Source organism: Idiotropiscis lumnitzeri, chromosome 10 (assembly GCF_059441095.1).
Source record: "Idiotropiscis lumnitzeri isolate Australia: NSW breed Sydney's pygmy pipehorse chromosome 10, RoL_Ilum_1.0, whole genome shotgun sequence".
Taxonomy (NCBI): domain Eukaryota; kingdom Metazoa; phylum Chordata; class Actinopteri; order Syngnathiformes; family Syngnathidae; genus Idiotropiscis; species Idiotropiscis lumnitzeri.
In genome coordinates this window covers 16,016,155-16,033,965 of record NC_142400.1, presented here as the reverse complement: position 1 = coordinate 16,033,965, position 17,811 = coordinate 16,016,155, and the positions used below count along the sequence as shown (strand labels likewise).

Genomic DNA, 17,811 nt, shown 5'->3' with positions numbered 1-17,811 from the left:
TAAATCAGCTGAACGAGATTACATGATTTTTTTCATCCTATACTTATTACACATTACATCTAATCATAAAACTGGAGGGAGAAAATTCATTAATAAAACCCAAAACAAAAAACTATACAATAATGTATATAAAATAAACAATTGTATTCAAAACATTTCTATTTAAATGATCACGATTACTATTTTAAATAGTTTTCTGATGGTGATGACGTGGAGCAGGAATCAGCAACGTAGCCCCCCAAGTACCACATGACTAGCACCACAGGCCTGTTCTAAAAATAGCTCATTGGGGCATTTTGATTTTACAGGAAAGTTTTGTTGCTTGTTGCATATTGGTATTACTGTAATCTGTTTCCTAATTATTGTGAAACATTATTAACATGATCAGAGTCTTCACAGAAATTAATGTTGTCAATTATTACTATTAACTAGGGCCTTCTCAAACAAATCTTTATAGAATCGATTCTCTTATGGATTAGTCCATTGATTAGAAGCAGATTTAGCTTTTTTTTTTCTTTTTTTTTTTTTCCAAAAGCTCTTATTATTATGACTGATTAAACAAAATGTCAGCAAATTTGTCATTTCACAAGTCTGTACAATACTTAGTTCTTGGCCTCAAAAAGTTTGGGGACCTCTGACAGAGAAAATACAAAATTGACCATTGTACTATAGAATGACTCGAAGAAAAACAGGCAGCATTGAGGATGAACATTCTTAGAATTACAAGAATAACGGCAGTTTCATGTTCCCTCGCTATATTTTGGTTCATTTTTTTTTTTTTATTTCTTTTGAGCTTTTATAATAGGAATTACTGTAATGCTCTTGCATGTTCAAAAGAAACACCAGAGTTGCCAATGCCCTTTTCAGCTGCTTATTGACGCATAGGAAAACAGTGAAACAGTGACTCAGCATTCTTCCTCAGAAGCTGCGGTCAGAGACACGCACACACATATGTACCCGCTGACGTCACGTGGCACAGCGCCAGGCCCCGCCTCTGAAATGCATTTGCATGGACACCGATACTACATCATAAGTGGTTTCTATCCATTTTATTTTTATGCCTCCAGTTTGTTTCTGTGTACGTGTAAATGTGTTTAAAGCATGAGTGAGGTTATTTTTTGATGGTCTCTGTATATGTTCATCTTTTGCAGGTGGGTCGCGAATGTATGACCTGTGATGGATGCAGGTTTATGGTATATTACTTTGTATGTGCTATGATTTCAGTTAGCATAAAGACATGTTTTTTAATAATCTCGAAAATAATGGCAGTCATTTTGTACAGAAGATGGACAAATGCGGTATTTTCCTCTTAATGTGGGAATGGCAAACCTCAACATTTCTAATGTACATTGCTAATAAATATAGCGATTTGTTTATAATTGGAACAATTACATTTGTGGAACTTTTGTAGTCACACAATCCGATGGGATTTTGTCTTTAAGATTGAATACATAATCCGCTGCAGTCCAATCCGAATAATATTTTTAAAACGTCAGCCTTAGATACTCCGCTGCTAGGTTGAGACAGAGAATACCTCAGCATCCGCCTTGCATCCAGTGTCTCACTCACAATTTGTGATGTATGTAAATTAGGTTATGAACCCTGACAAGTAACAGTCGCACTCGTAAATCAAGGTAGCACCGTATTATTAATCTGCTCCAAAACGACTCGCCGCAATCTCCACTTTCTAGTAGTAAGTAGAACGTGGACAATTGGGGTCGCAGTGGGAATGCAGCATTATTTACAGTACGTCACCTGTTCTCGCCTAATAGATGTATTTGGAAAGGAGTACGGAGAGAAGGCATTTCCTTGAAATGAGTGGAGCTACTCCTTATGTGCTTGTGTTCAGGGAGGTGCGTATAGTGTTAACATGTAAAAGCAAAGTGAGTAATGGTTCTGAGTCGAAGCAGTCCAACCAGACAACACTTCCAATGATGATGATGTTGACATACTTCTGGATATCTGTCACTTCTCTCCCAAGGAACGCTCCAGCAGAGTGTTTTCTCAGTGAAACGTGAACCTTGACTCAGGTCACACTCCCTCTCAGTGCTCCTGTGTTTTTTTTTTCTTACCCCTGTTTCTTCTGCCAATCACAACCATAAATTGCATTAAAAAGGATAAATGAGGCAGTCACGTTGTTCAGGTCGGCTGTTACCTGACCCTTACGCACACCTACACAACGTGATCAAATGTGTCCTACAGTCTGGAGACTGTCAACGCTCCAAGTGGAGTTTTGCGAGTCAAACCCCCGCATGCCTTCACACCCCAGCAGTTACCAACCTAGGCAATGTATATTTATACTGTATCATAGACGACGAGACATCTAGTGATTAACAACATCCATTAAAAACTCATCATTGCGTCGTGCTGTACATACTTTTATATTTAGAAGCACTTAACATCTCTTGGTCTCACACTCCACCCTGTTGTTTTTCAGGACTCTGGCGTGTGGTGTGGATAGTTGAAATATCTGGCTATTCAGTACAGGAAGCAGCCTGGCTGATGAAAATCCTTGTGGTTCTTGTGGTTCAGCAGGGAGAGGGGCGTAGAAAGCCCCCAGGATTTGGGGCTTTCAAGTGCCTACAAGGAATTATCAGAATTCGAATATATAGTGATTTACTCCGGCGGCAGGCTTCTAGGCTTGACTCTTTGTAGTGATTGCTGTTCCCCAGAAGTCTAATAGTTGGAGCGTGAGCAATAGTGGTCATCGGTTCAATCCCCATACTGACATTATAAACCTCTGTGGGAAAAGTGAGTGTTGGAAGGTTCTTTGAGTAGCGGTCCTTTATCAGAAACCGTTCCAATGGAGCTTCGACTTGGGCTGAAGATCAAACTGGCTATGCAGGGCAGCTCGAGATTAGTTTACCCGTGGACATGATCAGAACATAAACAAGACAAAAGAATATTGCTCTATTTAAACCTTACCTACAAATAGATTTGTTTTTGGTGAAGGAAATTCTGAATGCTCAGTACAGAAAATATGGGAGGTGAAGGGGAAAAATGTGACGAAAACAAATTGGTCACGTTCACTTTTTTGGACACCACATTAATCTGATCGAAATCAGTCAGTCTGAAGTGTCAACTTCAGCTTTAATTTGAGAAGTTTTACCTACCGAATGTATCATCATTTAAGAATTTAATTGATTTTGTGGAGCTCAAGTACATTGTGTGTTTCCTCCCTGGACAAGCTTTGGCTGGTCGTCACTGCAGCCATCTTCATCTTGCTTGTTGTTGCAGATCTTTAAATCGGTGCCTGCTTTTTTTCTTGACACTCTGAGCTGGTGGTCGCGTTGGCCTAGTTATCACGGCAATGAACGCGGCACCCTGGATTTGCTTTGCAGTACAATAGAGTGTGGGAAGCAGAACTTCAAATTCATATTTACAACTCTTAGGCCGACAAGGTTAAACTGTTTCCCATCTGTGCTCGTTGAGTGCTTATGTTTTGGCGCTAATTCAATAAAATTGAATTGACCTATTAGGGGATGAAGCGTTTTTATCGAACATGTCCAGCAATATAAAGTAATGATTGATTCTACATTGTTCTATATGTTTTCACAACCCTCCATTTGTTTACCATCCAACCTTTTGAAATAAACAATCCAATCCATTCCATTCCCTGGTGCCTTAGCTCAACTTCTACAGCCAGAACTTCATGAAAAATGCAATGAGGACAGTTGGTCTCCTTCATCACCACCTACTTTGTTACTGTTTTATCTCAGTATTCTTAAATCCCTCTCATCACTCTAAATTCTAGCCGCCCAATATTTACTTAGGCGGGTTGTTTTTCTCGCGCTGATTTTCTGTGATATTGTATTATGACTCCATGGTGTGTATCAGATGAGCCATTTTTCTGTCATGGCTCCTCGTATCTGTGTATATATATATGTTTATGTGTTGAAGTAATTCAACTCCCTCTGTAGTTTGTCCCACAGGAAGTGCTCTTTTTCCTGACATGGGGAATTAATTCAATTACCATGTTGATGAGAGTTGAACTTTGAGTCTTTTTTTTTCCTTTGTAATTTTTTAAACATGTCAATCTGTTAGCATTTTAAAAATGAAAGGATGAAAATATTTGCTCTTCCCTGCCAAGTCCCTGGCCTTGAATCTACAACAAAGGACTGTAACTGTGTTTGGGCAGCAATACCATTTCTAGTCAAACTCCACATGACAAAAGTCCTGTTAATGACTCTGCCGCATTGTGACTCCAGATTTAAGCAATTGAGATCCATCTTCCAACAAGTTCCTCGAATCATATTGGGCCATGATGTCAGCCACACAATATAGTCTCCTACTGTGACTAAAGCCTTTTGTTATGACCCGACTCGTATCTTTTTTGGAAAATCGTGTCAGTGCTTTTTAAACACTTCCAGTTTAATTGAAATTATTTGCGGGGGTGTTTTATGGGGCCTAAACATTTGCTTGACTATTTTAGAAAGAAAGCTTTTCGTTCAAGGAAAATCTGTGACATGAACACACCATGAGGATAAATGTCTTAAAGTAATGAGTGAAGTGTTGACTTGAGTTGAGAAAGTTGTTGGCTCTGCAGGGTCTGTGTTCAGTTCAGGTGATGAAATGGGTCGGTGTGAAAATGTGTTAGATTGTATTTCTAAACGCAACCACTATTAGGAATATTTTTGTTGCTCTTGCTTTTCGTGATGAACGGTTCGACTGCGCGTCAAAGTATTTAGGAAGTTTATACCTGGAATTGTCGTAGATGAATAAACCGTCGTTCAAATGCTTTATTTGCCTGTAACTTCATATCCTTGTTAATTTGTTTGTTAGTTTTTGCCCTCTCTATTGTCTGTGTCACTTAACAGTGGGCCTTTGTAAAGTGTATTTCAGCTCTATGGGCACATGCTGTTAATTTTATTATTTTTAGCCGTAGTATTATTATTCATATCATTTGTGTGCTTGTGTGAATGGTTTAGTCAGCCGGTCGTGGCTTTGTGTTCCGTAAACGGAACCAGAGTTTTCTGGGGCTCGCAGATTTGCTTTACAGAACAGTGTTATCTTCTGAAGTGTGCCACTTGTTTGATGCTCTGTGAAGTTGTTAGCGCAGTGGAGGGTTGATTGTGTTTGCCAGTGTCGTTACAATAATTGATTTGAACAATATTGGTGAAACTCTCACTGAGCTTTGTTTTCATCCATTTGAGGGACTTTTTCTACTTATGTCCTCCCTCCCAATTTTTCAGCTTCTTCTCACTGTAAATTGCCCTTATTTGGTGCCAACACCTCCTGTGTCTGCATCTCTTGGAACTTTGGAAGCTGTTGAAATGACTTCAAGTTGAAATGAGATAATGAGAAAACTATGCAACTATATTAGTTAAGCACGAACCTCTTAAAGTCTTCCTGTCAACCATAGCGTCATACAGACGTGCAAATTTGTCCTTTGATGGTGTGGTGCTGTGCTTGTTTTGTCTGAAAGGGGGCGCCATGGAGAGAAGCATTGCAGACAGATGTTAGCGCCGCCATAATTCTCTTGTTACACTGGTGAGCCCTGACTGCCGCGGCAAGGACAATGCTGGCTCTCGCTTTTCATTTACTGTCGTTTCCCCTCCTCCTGCCATTCAACATTGTGTTTCTCTTCCAGAGCACAATCATCCAAGTTCTTTCATGTTCTTGCGAACCTGTTTCTAATTTGTTAGGTGGCTAGGCCAGCTAAGTGGTCTCAGTCATTTCACCAGGAAGTACATGCCACTGTTGGTCCAGAATAGCATTTATAGCTCAGAATATGAATAGGATCGTCTTTACAATTCAAAATGTTTTATTGTTGATAATATAGGCCTATGTACAGCAGTTTGAAAAAAAAAAATGCAGCCCCCCCTCCCTCCTTGGGTGTCTCCATCCCCAACTCATGGATTCTTTCATCTTATAAGTCTAGTCTTTATTCTTTTTTGAGTAAGATTGTTTTTACCACTTTTAACTGTACTTCATTCTTGAGGTTCCTGGCATATGCAAGAAATATGGCCGTTCAGGGACAAAATAAATCATTGATCAATTCACGATATATGTGTATTATTATTAACCTTAGTCATAGTGTAAGCAGAAATGACAATAGGGCACACACAGCACCAAGTGTGTAAAACAAACTCACTCAACTACTACTTTTACAGTACGTCACTAGACATGATGGGAAATGCAACTGTATCCGTATCTTCTGCTGTAATGTTGGACAAGTTCGCGCTCAGCATCCCTTTGGTGTAGCTAATTACAAGTTTAATTGTCAGCAGCAGGTTAACATTTTGTGGGCATGCAGAACTGCGGGACAAAAAATGCATGCAACTTCAGACTTTGTCTTTTACATCAAGCGCATTGCAAATGCTCCCAGCGAGTACTTGTTGTTGACGATCCCCATCCAAACCACTGCTGTACAAAGTAACAGGCTGCCAATTGAAGAAAAGACTCCAGCCAAACTCTGATTGGGAGATCCCTCATTATCTAGCATGATGATGAAACAGTCCTCACAGCCTGAAAGGAGTTCATCAAGTGCTAGAAGAAGGTTTCGGACTTGTCAAGTCAATCTCCAGACTTGAAACCCTTTCACGTGTGCTTTTTACTTGCGAAAGGGGAGTATATATATATTATTTGTCTTAATATATTTTTATGTCTGTTTGTTACAATAGTTTTGCTCACCTAGAATGTAGTCGTTCATGTTATGCATTATATAGAAATAATATTTATAATAATAACGCCGTCTTCTAAGTTGCGTATAATATTTACAAGTGAATATCTGGAATAACTACTGAACTGTTCAGTAGACAACAAATGTTTATTTTTTATGGAGTTGCAGTTATTTTTTTTTTAGATGATTTTTATGTGCTGATTCAGAACCTGCCCTATTTTTTCCTCTAACACATTTTCACCTTCTCATAATAATAATAATGATATATTAACCACGATATAATATGTAATATCTGAATATACTTGGTAATATTTATATGCTAAGGTCTAGGTTCAGGAACAGGTGGATTTATTTTCGGAAATATCAGAGCTGTAAATTGAAACACCTGGCAAAATCCGTATTGTGCAAGCTTTTATGAATCAAACAAAAAAAAACATGATGAAAATGTCTCAAAAACCTGATCTGTTGAGAAAAGGAGCAAATACATTTAAAATCTGCTTGTTAAATACATTAAGGGTCACGTGAAACCATCTCTGATTAAAATGTGCTTTTGACCACTTATCTTTTGATTTTGACTAAAGCAATTCGTCCCACCGGAATGATTATCATTATTGTATATAATATATATTATACATATAATGATTAATTATTAACAGAGATGGGTGAAGAATGTTTTTTCCAGATGTTTTTTTTTTCCTCTTCATGCTGACATCGACAATATCTCAGTAGTATGTGAGCACGTGCAAAGCAAAGAAGGAAGGGATTGCTTTGGTTATGACTAAGTCAAATCAATCCACCTTTTACAGGAGTCCTTGTCACTAATCATTTCTCCTGAGAATGGATAAAACGACGCAGACGTTAGATGTGACTTAGATCTATGAAAGCATCTGCTCGTTTGATTGACTCATCAGTTATTATTAGCATTTGAAGTCGGGTGCCTTTCAGAAGTCACCAGCATTTCTGAATATGTCAGTCTCATGTTATTTGGTGCATATAATTTCCGTAGCAACCACAAAGATCTGTGTCATGTGGTACCAATCATATGAGGCCGTAGATAGTCCCAGTTGGATATGTGTCGACTTTCATGTCATCATTGTGACCGTTTCATATTTGGTTTGGAAACAAAAAAAAAAACTCAAAAGGTCATCTTGTGTTAATCATTGAAGTCCATGTGTGATCACTAAGGCATTTATGCATATCAGATAAATACATCCAGTGGTATGATATGATTTAATCCAAGCCTTTTTATCAATGTGATTTTTCATTAAATAGAAATGAATCAGTCCTACTCATGATGAATCTGAGATCAAGATGATTATGGCGTTAGATTTATGCCACAATTACGTAAGTGTAATGTCAAATGGCGCGAACAAAAATGAGTTTCACGTGTACGAAATGTGAAATGCCGCGTACAAGCCACAATTACGGAAGCGTAATATCAAATACTGCGTACGAAAACATGTTTTGTATGTACCAAAATATGTTTCGCGTGTACAAGACCCACCACGCGTACGCACAAAATAGGCTTTACGCTTACGGCTTCTCTCTCCTCTACGCGTACAAAACGCAGATTTACGCTTACGATGCAGGCGTGATAACTGCGCCACAATTATTAACCAATCAGGAGTCGGAGACTCTGGCGGATTCGGTGGGGCAAAAAAAAAAAAAAAAACAGCTTAGAATGGCGCGGCGCTAGAGCGAAGAACTTCCATGTTCTCCATTAAAGTTGAAGTACAGTTAAAGGAGAAAGGACTTGGACTCTTTGGTGAACAATTTGATTTCACTTGCAAAACATTTTATCCATCGATGTAAATACCTCAAGGCAAAGCCCCACATCAACAGTTCAAAATCCTGAGATGTCATGACGAACAAAAATGACAGGTTTTTTTTCTTCCTACCCTAATCCTTGTTGTTCAACTATGCAGTTTTTGTATTCAGTTTGTGCCTTAATTGTTTGTATATGGATATTTGGAAATTTATAAAAAATAAAAAAAAACTACGATGGCGCCATCCACGTTATTGAATGAGGTGTTATCTATTTTCTAAACACTAACAATCAATGCTGAACACAGCTATGATTTTAGAACTTACCGTACCTTTCTCAGACTCTTATTTTCACACAGGCAAATTCTTAGATGAGCTTTGACCATGGTTGCACTGTCCAGATGGCTATATTTATTGCATTTCATCCCTTTGCTCACATTAAACACAATGTAAGATGCTTGTTCTGCCTCTCAATCACTTCTTCACACAGACGCACGTATCGCTTCCGTGTTTTTGCTCACTTTGAGTATGTTCTTACTCGCTCGAGCACGCTCTCAGTTGAACTCTCAGTTGAAGGGCCAGTACACGCGTCAGCATTAGAAGATTTCATCCTGCTCTGAGTGCAAATATTTGAATTCTATACACGCGGTACTTGACCTGGTTAGGGATAATTAAAGGGACGGATGAAAACCCACTTCCGTCTTTGCTTAATCCGTCCTTTTTAAAAAACTTCTCGTCCTCCATTCCAATAATGGGCGGATGGACCGTCACTGGGACAAAATGCCCATCTCTTCCAACTGTGGTTAGCTTTTGCATCACAGGCTGGTAATTGACCCTACCCTCCCACCAAAAGAAAATAATTCAACCATGGGTGAGTCTAATCATCATCATAATATTATTTTTTTTTGTAATGTAGTTGTCGTATAATAGTAATCTTTAAAAAGATTAGCTACTCCTTCCTAATCTCCAAATGATTTGGAATCGTTTGTGATACAAAGGCAGGAACCCTAACTCAGTGTCCAGATGGCAGACAGTCTGCAGTTGAGTGCACTCAAAGAGTCAACATTTTTTGGTGTGATTACATTCAACCATTTTGTTTCATAATCCCCCAGTAGATCATTCCAGTCATATGTTGGAAGCTAACAAACCGCCATCATTTAAACATAATCACAATATCTCCCCATGGATTTGTGCAAAAGAGGAATGGTTTGCGATTTCACCTTCACGTTTATTTCTCACTCAACACACAACTTTGAAAAGTCTTAATAAACTCTAATATTGAAGATTAGCTTTTGGCAAACAATTCCACTCCGTCGTGCACAAGTGCTGGAGTTCCTTGGACGAGGCGATCAATCATTCATTAGGACTTGGCCTTTGGGGCTAGTTGGAGAGATGTTTGTCTGCTTCCCAACTCCTGCCGAGGTGCCCTTGAGAAAGGCATCAAACCCATTCAGGTCAGCTCGGACTCCGTTTTTGCACCCCCTGACTCTGACATCTTCCATGAAAACACGCATGAGAGTCTCCTTTGAAACTTGACATTTTGGCAAGGGTATGAATAATTTAGGGCTTAATTGCATAATTAACTTTTCCCTCCAATTTTCATTTAGCTGTCAATCACAATGCTCTTGACCTGATTGTTACTCTTGTATTGGCATCATTTCTTCTACAATACTGCACAACAGTGCACTTTAAAATTCTGTTCCCAAAAAAGAAAGTCTTACATCAATAATGCTTTCTCTTGGTAGGGTTCTGCGTTTATTGAATGTGAGTGCAAGGTCTGGCTAGATTCCTGGGCTAAAAGCCGCCACATGTGGCAGACTGTCTTTTTTTTCTGTGTCACAAAAGTTGGATAAGTCAGAAAGAGGCGAAACAGCTTTGTATTTTTCATTCTTGTTGTCTTACGTGTTCAGTTGGTGTTAGTGATGTTTTCTTGTTTTTCATTGCTTGAGTCAGAGCTGTGCTGACTTAAGACGTCGTCGGCGTTTGAAGTTTGAGGAGAGACACTGTTATGACGTCCGTCTCAAAGGTCAAGTTGAGCCACAAGCGTGATAACGTGCACAGAGAGGAGGGAGGGACGGCGAGGTTAAAGGAGAGAAAAGTGTTGAAATAACAAAACAGTCCTCACAGATGGTGCTGAGGCACAACACAGACTTCCAGTAAGTGCACTACCAAACAATTTGGCTCATAATTAAGTTCAGCCCAGCCCTCCTCGGCGACTCGCTGAGACTGAAACTAATACTAAGAATGTAAAGCGGGCTTTTAAGTTGACTGCAACTTAAAAGGTTTCCATTTCATACCAGGCTGCTTACAAAGCGGCTCAAACTTGACGGTACTTTATTCTAATGCTCGCGCTGCTTTAGGGGATTATAAAGTAGTTCTCCACCCCGAGGCTTAACCATAACTTCCACCACCTGGTAGTTTACACCACTTCGCCACTTTGCCTGTGATCAAGCCCACAGGGAAGGAGATCCTAGAAATTATGTCACTTCCACTCACCCAAAAGGAAGTAGAGACATTCTCAAATAAAGTGAATTCAGGCTTTGATTAAGAATGTTATTGTAAAGAAATCTGCCTTCAAACACTGAGCAACGATTCCAGTGGAGGGAAACATAGAAGGTCTTGACCAGGGCTCCCCCATGCCCTCTGACCTAGGGAGAAATCTGCCCCCCCCCCAAAAAAAAAAAGATTGCTTAAAAGTTCAGAACATTAAAGTAACGTGTTAATCTTTAAAAGTAGTTCAAACCCACTCAAGAGTGGGAGTATATTGAAGCCAGCCGCTATGTGTTTCTCTCAGTCCCCTCCACTCTTTACCTTTCTGGCATTCTGCCTCTTGTTCTGTGACTGAAGCAAGCTGCAAGTTGTGTTGGCGGCAACACGAACACGGAGAGTTCACTCAGGTGGAATGTCGGCCTCGTTGCCTCCAGAGGGGAGAGGGCTTTAGATCTAGCGTGCGTATTTATGATCCGGCTCCTGTATTGTGATCTTTTCATCACAACACTGCATTGTTTGGCATATGAGCTCTCGTCATGTCACGCTCAGGATAAAAATATGGACAATCACTGAATGACCTTACCATATCACACGTGTGCTTTGTGAATCAATGAACTGGTCAGTGGTGAGAAACGACGGTAATTTAGTATGGTCTTTGTAGTACTAACTACATTATTACATAGTAAAACATCATTGTATGACTAAAATCATATACGGCCAGTTTCTGAATTTAAATTTTTTGTAGATATATAGAGCCAGCAGAAATCATCATTTTGTCACACCAACAAAGAATTTTATCCACAGCTTGTCGATCACAATCACGAGTAAAGTGGAGCCTACCTGACTTGGGGCATGAGGCGAGTTTTCACTCTGAACTGGCATCCGCCTGATTCATACTTCCATACTGTTTCCAAATTGCTATGTAGATTGGGTTTTCTTGGAAATTAGCATATTGTATCTCGAACAAGCGGGGTTATTCTGATAAAAACGAACGTTCTCACAAAGGCCTCGAGTTAATCTTTTTTAGTTTTTGGTGGAATTGTTTTGGAGTTTTCATGGATGTTTCGGAACATTTTTTTCCATGAGTTTTTTTGTTTTGTTTTTTTCCGCTCCAGTTTTCCCAAACGCATTCCAGCAATTATACATTGATTTTTTGCTATTCACGTGTTGGCATGTATTTTGTCCTTCTTTAAAATGGAATGTTTGTCATACATCTGGCTAGAAAGTGTGTGGTCCCCCAATTGCCCCACCCTAGTTGTACTGATAAAAAATAGTGGTCCCACCATCATTCAAGTTGCCCATCCTGGTCTACAGAGCTCCATAAATGACTACTGGTGGAAGGCCACCGCGCCCCAGCATGGTGGTGGCATAGTGATGTTTTGGACTGGAGTGGGTTGATGGACTACTTTACAGTGTGTCAAGGTGTCAAAATGACCTCTGGCAAAAAAATAAATAAATACACAAATAAAAGAGTATCCGGTCCTTCCACTATAAAATAATACCCAAACAAGACACAATCATACCCTTTAAAAAAAAATGGCATTGAATTTTTATCTGCAATGGGTATAAAGCTTGTGATCATCCCCTGACCTCCACCCTATTGAGAATGTGTGGACCATACTTAATATATGTTTATGAGGACGAAGGGAGTATAACTTTCCAAACGAATATCAGGGGCAATTATTGCACCCTTAAACGAGAAAATATCGATGGCATTACAATTCCATTGAATGAAAGCTGGTTAGTAACTTGACATCGCCAGATACTTGTATTGAAAATGATTTACAAAGAGAGTAGTCTCCTGTTTTGATGGACGATCATGTTTTTGGGTTTTGATTTCTGTAAGTTTTGGTGTAGAACATCACTGTCTCATACAAAGCGGTTTTCATCCGCTCACTGTTTGCAAACACAGAATTGAGTTGTCATCCTCATCAATATTGCTGTATCGTGACCCATGGTTCAAGGAATTATATGAAAAAAAAACCTTTGGAAAATGTTATCCAATGTAAATTTGTTCACCATCTGTTTATTGTCTTGCCGACGCAGTGTGTTTACAGTCGAGCATACACGCGGGTGTGCTCCATATTGAAGTGATGGATATGAAGCTGAAATGGTAGCGGGCCAAACGATCTGCCTCCTATTCCGTTGTGTGCGGAACAGACTCGTCCACATCCATCACACATGCAGCCACAATTTGCTTCCACATCAGCTGTTTTCCACCAGCCAGTTTCTCGTGTGTGCGGCCGTCTATTTTTGTACAGCAGCTTGCCTGTTCTGCCCCAGTAAACAGGAACTTTGTGTTTGTCCCCCTACCAAAATCTTTTAAACAAAGAATCCTGTTGTTTATGTGCCTTTTGCTTAGCAATAAATAAAGAGCAAGGCGACTACCCTCTGATGTTAAGTGTGCCTCTGTCTTTGTTTTTGTGTGTTTTCGTCTCTGTTCCATGCTGCAGCTGCTCCACATCTGCATCGAAGGCTGGGGTAACTGGCGCTGGTCTGAGGCTTTCAGTGTGGACAATGTGGGGACTCTGCTCAGGACCATCGAGTACAAAGGCCGCACAGCCTCACTCATCATCAAGGTGGTGCAGCTCAACGGTGTCCAGAAACAGGTACACTACATGTCAGGATATCTTTACAGTGACAAGAACATGACACATAATGGTTTATTGTTCTAAATTCCCCCCTTTGTTTATGACGTGTCTTTAAAAAATATTTGGTTTGATAACGGGTTGATTAAAAACATAAATCCTCATTGTTATTCTTGTTGGTAGTAAATCTGTTATATAGTTTTTGATTAAAGCAAAATGATTCTAGCCTTCTAAAACTTTACCAGACCATCTGAAACTTGAACGGTGCCGTTAATTTGGGGATAAAACAAAAAGCAGGGGAACGTTAATAAATGTTTTAGGTAACAACTACCTTTTATTATAACTATTTGTTATAGCAGACTGTACTATTTCTAATCTATGATTTACATTTACAGTACCACGCTTAATATCACGGACAGTTTATTTTTCAACATTGGTCTTAGTTGTCTGCGCTACTGAACTGACCTTTTTAATTTTGCTTTATACCAATAGAAGCAACATGAAATATCGTGTGCCCACTTCGTCCACATCACAGGCAATGACAGACCATGAACCATCTGTATTTGCATTTTTCACACCAGCAATCATGTTGCAATTTCCACAAATACAAAACAGAGTGACATCATGTCATCAAACTACAGTGATGACGCATACACTTGTTGACAGTGTCAATGACCCAACATGTTTCCCTTCTTGTCCTCCAGACAGAGGAGAGCAGGCTTAGTCTCTCACGATTTTTCTCATAATCCCACACACTGCATCCATCTTCTTTTTTTTCTATTGGCTCAAATGATTGGCTAAGGGTGGTGGTCCAATCCAACTCGCAAGACGCAACCTCAGCGTGAGACAGTTGATGGCTGCTGACATAATTAACTGCTCTCTCGCTTTTTTCACAATAAACCCTCACCACTCGTCAATTGCGTTAAAGAAGTTTCCCACAACAATTTAACCGACCCTTGTGAAGTCAAAATAAAATAAAATAAAATTTTAAAAAAATACAAGTAATAATCTTGTGGCCGCTTTGAAAAATAATTGACAACCCATGATTTATATTCAATATGTGATCATTTTTTTTTTGTTTTTATGTCACACTGAGGCAAGTGATATCTCTTTCACTAGCACAAAGAATACTTGCTTTACCAGACGATTCAAGTTTGAAATGACGCATGAATCTTTACAATATTTGCAGAAGGTGGTTATCGAAGAACGATTGTACTATTTGGCGCTGGTCCAAATGTGAAAATTTCAGCCTCTGTAGTGATCTATTGTACTATTTACATTGTTGGTGTCTATTCTTCCATCTGTAGGTGATCATTTGCGGACGGCAGGTCATGTGCAGCTATCTGACTGAGGATATTGAACTGCGGTTGGTGCAGCACTATGTTGGGCCTGATGCTCAGACAGTGGTCAAAGAACATTGTGACTGCCTGGAGGCAGGAACAAAGTTGCCTTCCTATATTCTGGAAGATGTTGAACTGACAGAGTTGTGTGTGAGGGCCAGAGGAGATGATGACTGGTCCCAGGATGTGCAGCTGGAGAGGAAGGACAAGGGCACCAGCAGCTCTGTTGTACAGGTAAACTGGTTTGACAATCTGGGCGTAATCTTTAGAAGGGATTCTCCAATGTCCTTAGTTGCGACTTTGAAACAAATGGCATAAAGGTAGAAATAAAGAATAAAATGCTGGGTCAAAATCTTGCGGCCATTTTAACCGTACGGCTTTTAATAATAAAACAATCTACCGGTACCTTCACCTTCTTGCGCTATTCTTGAAATAAAATGAGTGTCCATCTTAATTTAATCTATTTTGCTGCTGTTAATACAACAGTTGTGATTTTAATGGTGAAGCAGCAGTTGCCACCCTTACTCTTTTGTTTATAGTTGTTGTTTTTTTCTAATATTCAAACAAATCTAGCCGCGATTGAATTGGCTGACAGAAACCAAGTTAGAAGTAATTGGTGATCTGAACATTTTGCCTGTCTTTCCAATGGTTCGCCACTCAGGTGGTACCCTCAGATATTTTGGACTGCTTTAAAGACACCCCAGATGCCTTTTGGCCCCTTGAAGAACGTATCAACTTCCCATATGGCAAATTTGCGTTTGGATCGGACCATCAGATACACAAACCGTCTGCTACTGTACTGTCCTTTCTGACGATATATATACTGTATACACAGTCGGAGTGCATTTATAGTTGGCTGCTCCATTCATCATCATGGTAGAATGTGCAAGGCAGGCAAGCAGATAACCACAATCATATCTTCATCTTTGCACCCTTTTGTTACTGTTGCCTGGACCACCAACTGTGAGCACATTTTCTGGGTGGCCGCTATGGCACATCACTTGAGAACAAACTGTGATCATCCCCTGCAAATGTGTTCCTTTTTTTTTTTTTTTGCTACCCCAAGATGTTAAGAGGCAGAAAATACAGTTTATGCTCACTCATAACATCACTCACTTTAAACAGGAAACACTAGCTGATATGTGGGCACTAGCAGATGCTTCCAAGACACTTTCACACCGCTGGATTAGCACCAGATGATCTCTGCCTCACTGATGTTGCCACTCAGATTCTTAGTTGACTTGTTCTCAGCCGGGGCTGTCTTTGTCTTTTGTTTTGATATTTTATGAGCCTCTCGCTTATCCGCTGATTGCACTCCGCTCCAGCCTCTGCTGTTATCGCATCCGTACAAGTCAGACTTTCATTTGAATGCTTTGCTTTTCCTCTGGTTGTTTTTCTGCCTCGCCCACACACTGGTTACCTTGACTATGTTGCCGTTGACTCCCTTATTTTTGGTTCATCCTTTGGCAACCTGCTCGTGTTGCGTTTCCATCCTTCCAACCACATACTTTGCATCTGTCTACTGTCTCATTTTTGGCTATAAAGCACTGGAGAGGTTATGATGATCTTCCCCTAGTTTATTTTCATTTTTTTACTCTTAGTCTGTCTATCTTTTCCACAAAGGAAAGATTACCGTATTTTACGGCCATAAGACGCGCTGCACCAAAGGGTGCAACACCAGTTGAGGGCGCTATTACCGTATTTAATGCATATACTAGGTGCGCCGCACTACAAGGCGCTAGCTCAGCTGCTCACGCTAGCTCAGCTGCTCGCGCTAGCTGATGCCAGCTCACCAGGACTTAATCCCCTAAGAGATCGTTGCCATTGCCAGAGGTATCACCCCGTTTCAATGACAGATGTCACGAATCTATTAGGAATCACTGCCAATAACAATGACTCTAACCAAGAAAAGGTGTCTACTGTCTACTAGACAACGTCAGGGGAGGGAGTTCACTGGTCACCACACTCCTTAGAGTCACGGTTTCTAATCAAAACCAAAAAAAAACTCAGCATACAAGCAAACAATGAAACAAAGAAATAAGATTAACACAAAACATGTATCTCTCATGCCATCTATATACCCAAAATAAATAAAAATAACACAAAAAGATTATAGCAATGGCTTCTTGGGAGCCACTCAGCCTTAGCCAATTACAGCAATGGCGTCTTGGGAGCCACTCAGACTCAGCCAATCACATGTCTGTTTAGAGAGATGTGCTGTTGTGCTTTGGGCTTTTTGCAATCTGTTGTCTAAACCTGGGACGTTTCTTGCTTGCAATAACATAAATGATAAGACAGACTGCAACATTGTGGACAGCTGCCCTTTTGTCCAGCTTTCTCCTACACCATCACCCAAACACCATAGTCACATAATGTATAAGTCACGGTCAATTAGAAGCATAGATGACTCAGACTTTGCCCAGCAGGGTGTGCTAACATGCACTCCGAACAGCCCAATGAGTAAAAGGGTTGATGGTCGCGAGTGATGCTTAGTCCATATAATGGGCGTGTCTCTTTACAAGACGCTTTGTTTGTTTTGGGGAAGATTAGGGACTTTAAAGAGCGCCCTATGGCCCGGAAAATATGGTACCTACTTAACTACTACTTGAATACTTTGGCATCCCATTGTTTTGATGAAACCAATGAGGCACAGACATAAAAATGAATGAAAAAAAATCATTCTTGGCCTTTAAAATCTTGCTTATCCAAGAAAAAAAGTTCAATATATAACTGATATCTACTCAGTCAAGACTCGTATGGCGGCTGACCGACTAAAAAGGATTTTGCCTTCTTTCAGGTTCCATGTTCCGGTGGTTCTTTGCTCTTTGTCTGGTGTAATCTCATCACTATTGAGCCTGATTCCCATATGCAGCAAAGAGTGGTGAGTGTCCTTGATTCATACTTCAATTGTTTTTTGTGTTTCTAAATTGTGATGGAAACTTAAGTGGCAATCTCATATCTTGCTCCTATTGCCCTCAAGTGTGTGTAATGTCATTCAACCTTTTTT

General features: G+C 39.9%; 1 protein-coding gene across 2 annotated transcripts in view; it reads left to right on the top strand.

Moving 5' to 3' along the window:
• The window catches only part of vps13b (vacuolar protein sorting 13 homolog B), a 303,806-nt gene that overhangs the window by 260,574 nt on the left and 25,421 nt on the right, over positions 1-17,811 (top strand). For both annotated transcript variants that reach the window (XM_088306201.1, XM_088306202.1), the window contains exons 47-49: positions 13,330-13,485; positions 14,772-15,038; positions 17,602-17,685. In XM_088306201.1, the coding sequence (XP_088162327.1) occupies positions 13,330-13,485; positions 14,772-15,038; positions 17,602-17,685 (507 nt within the window). The remainder of the gene's footprint in view (positions 1-13,329; positions 13,486-14,771; positions 15,039-17,601; positions 17,686-17,811) is intronic.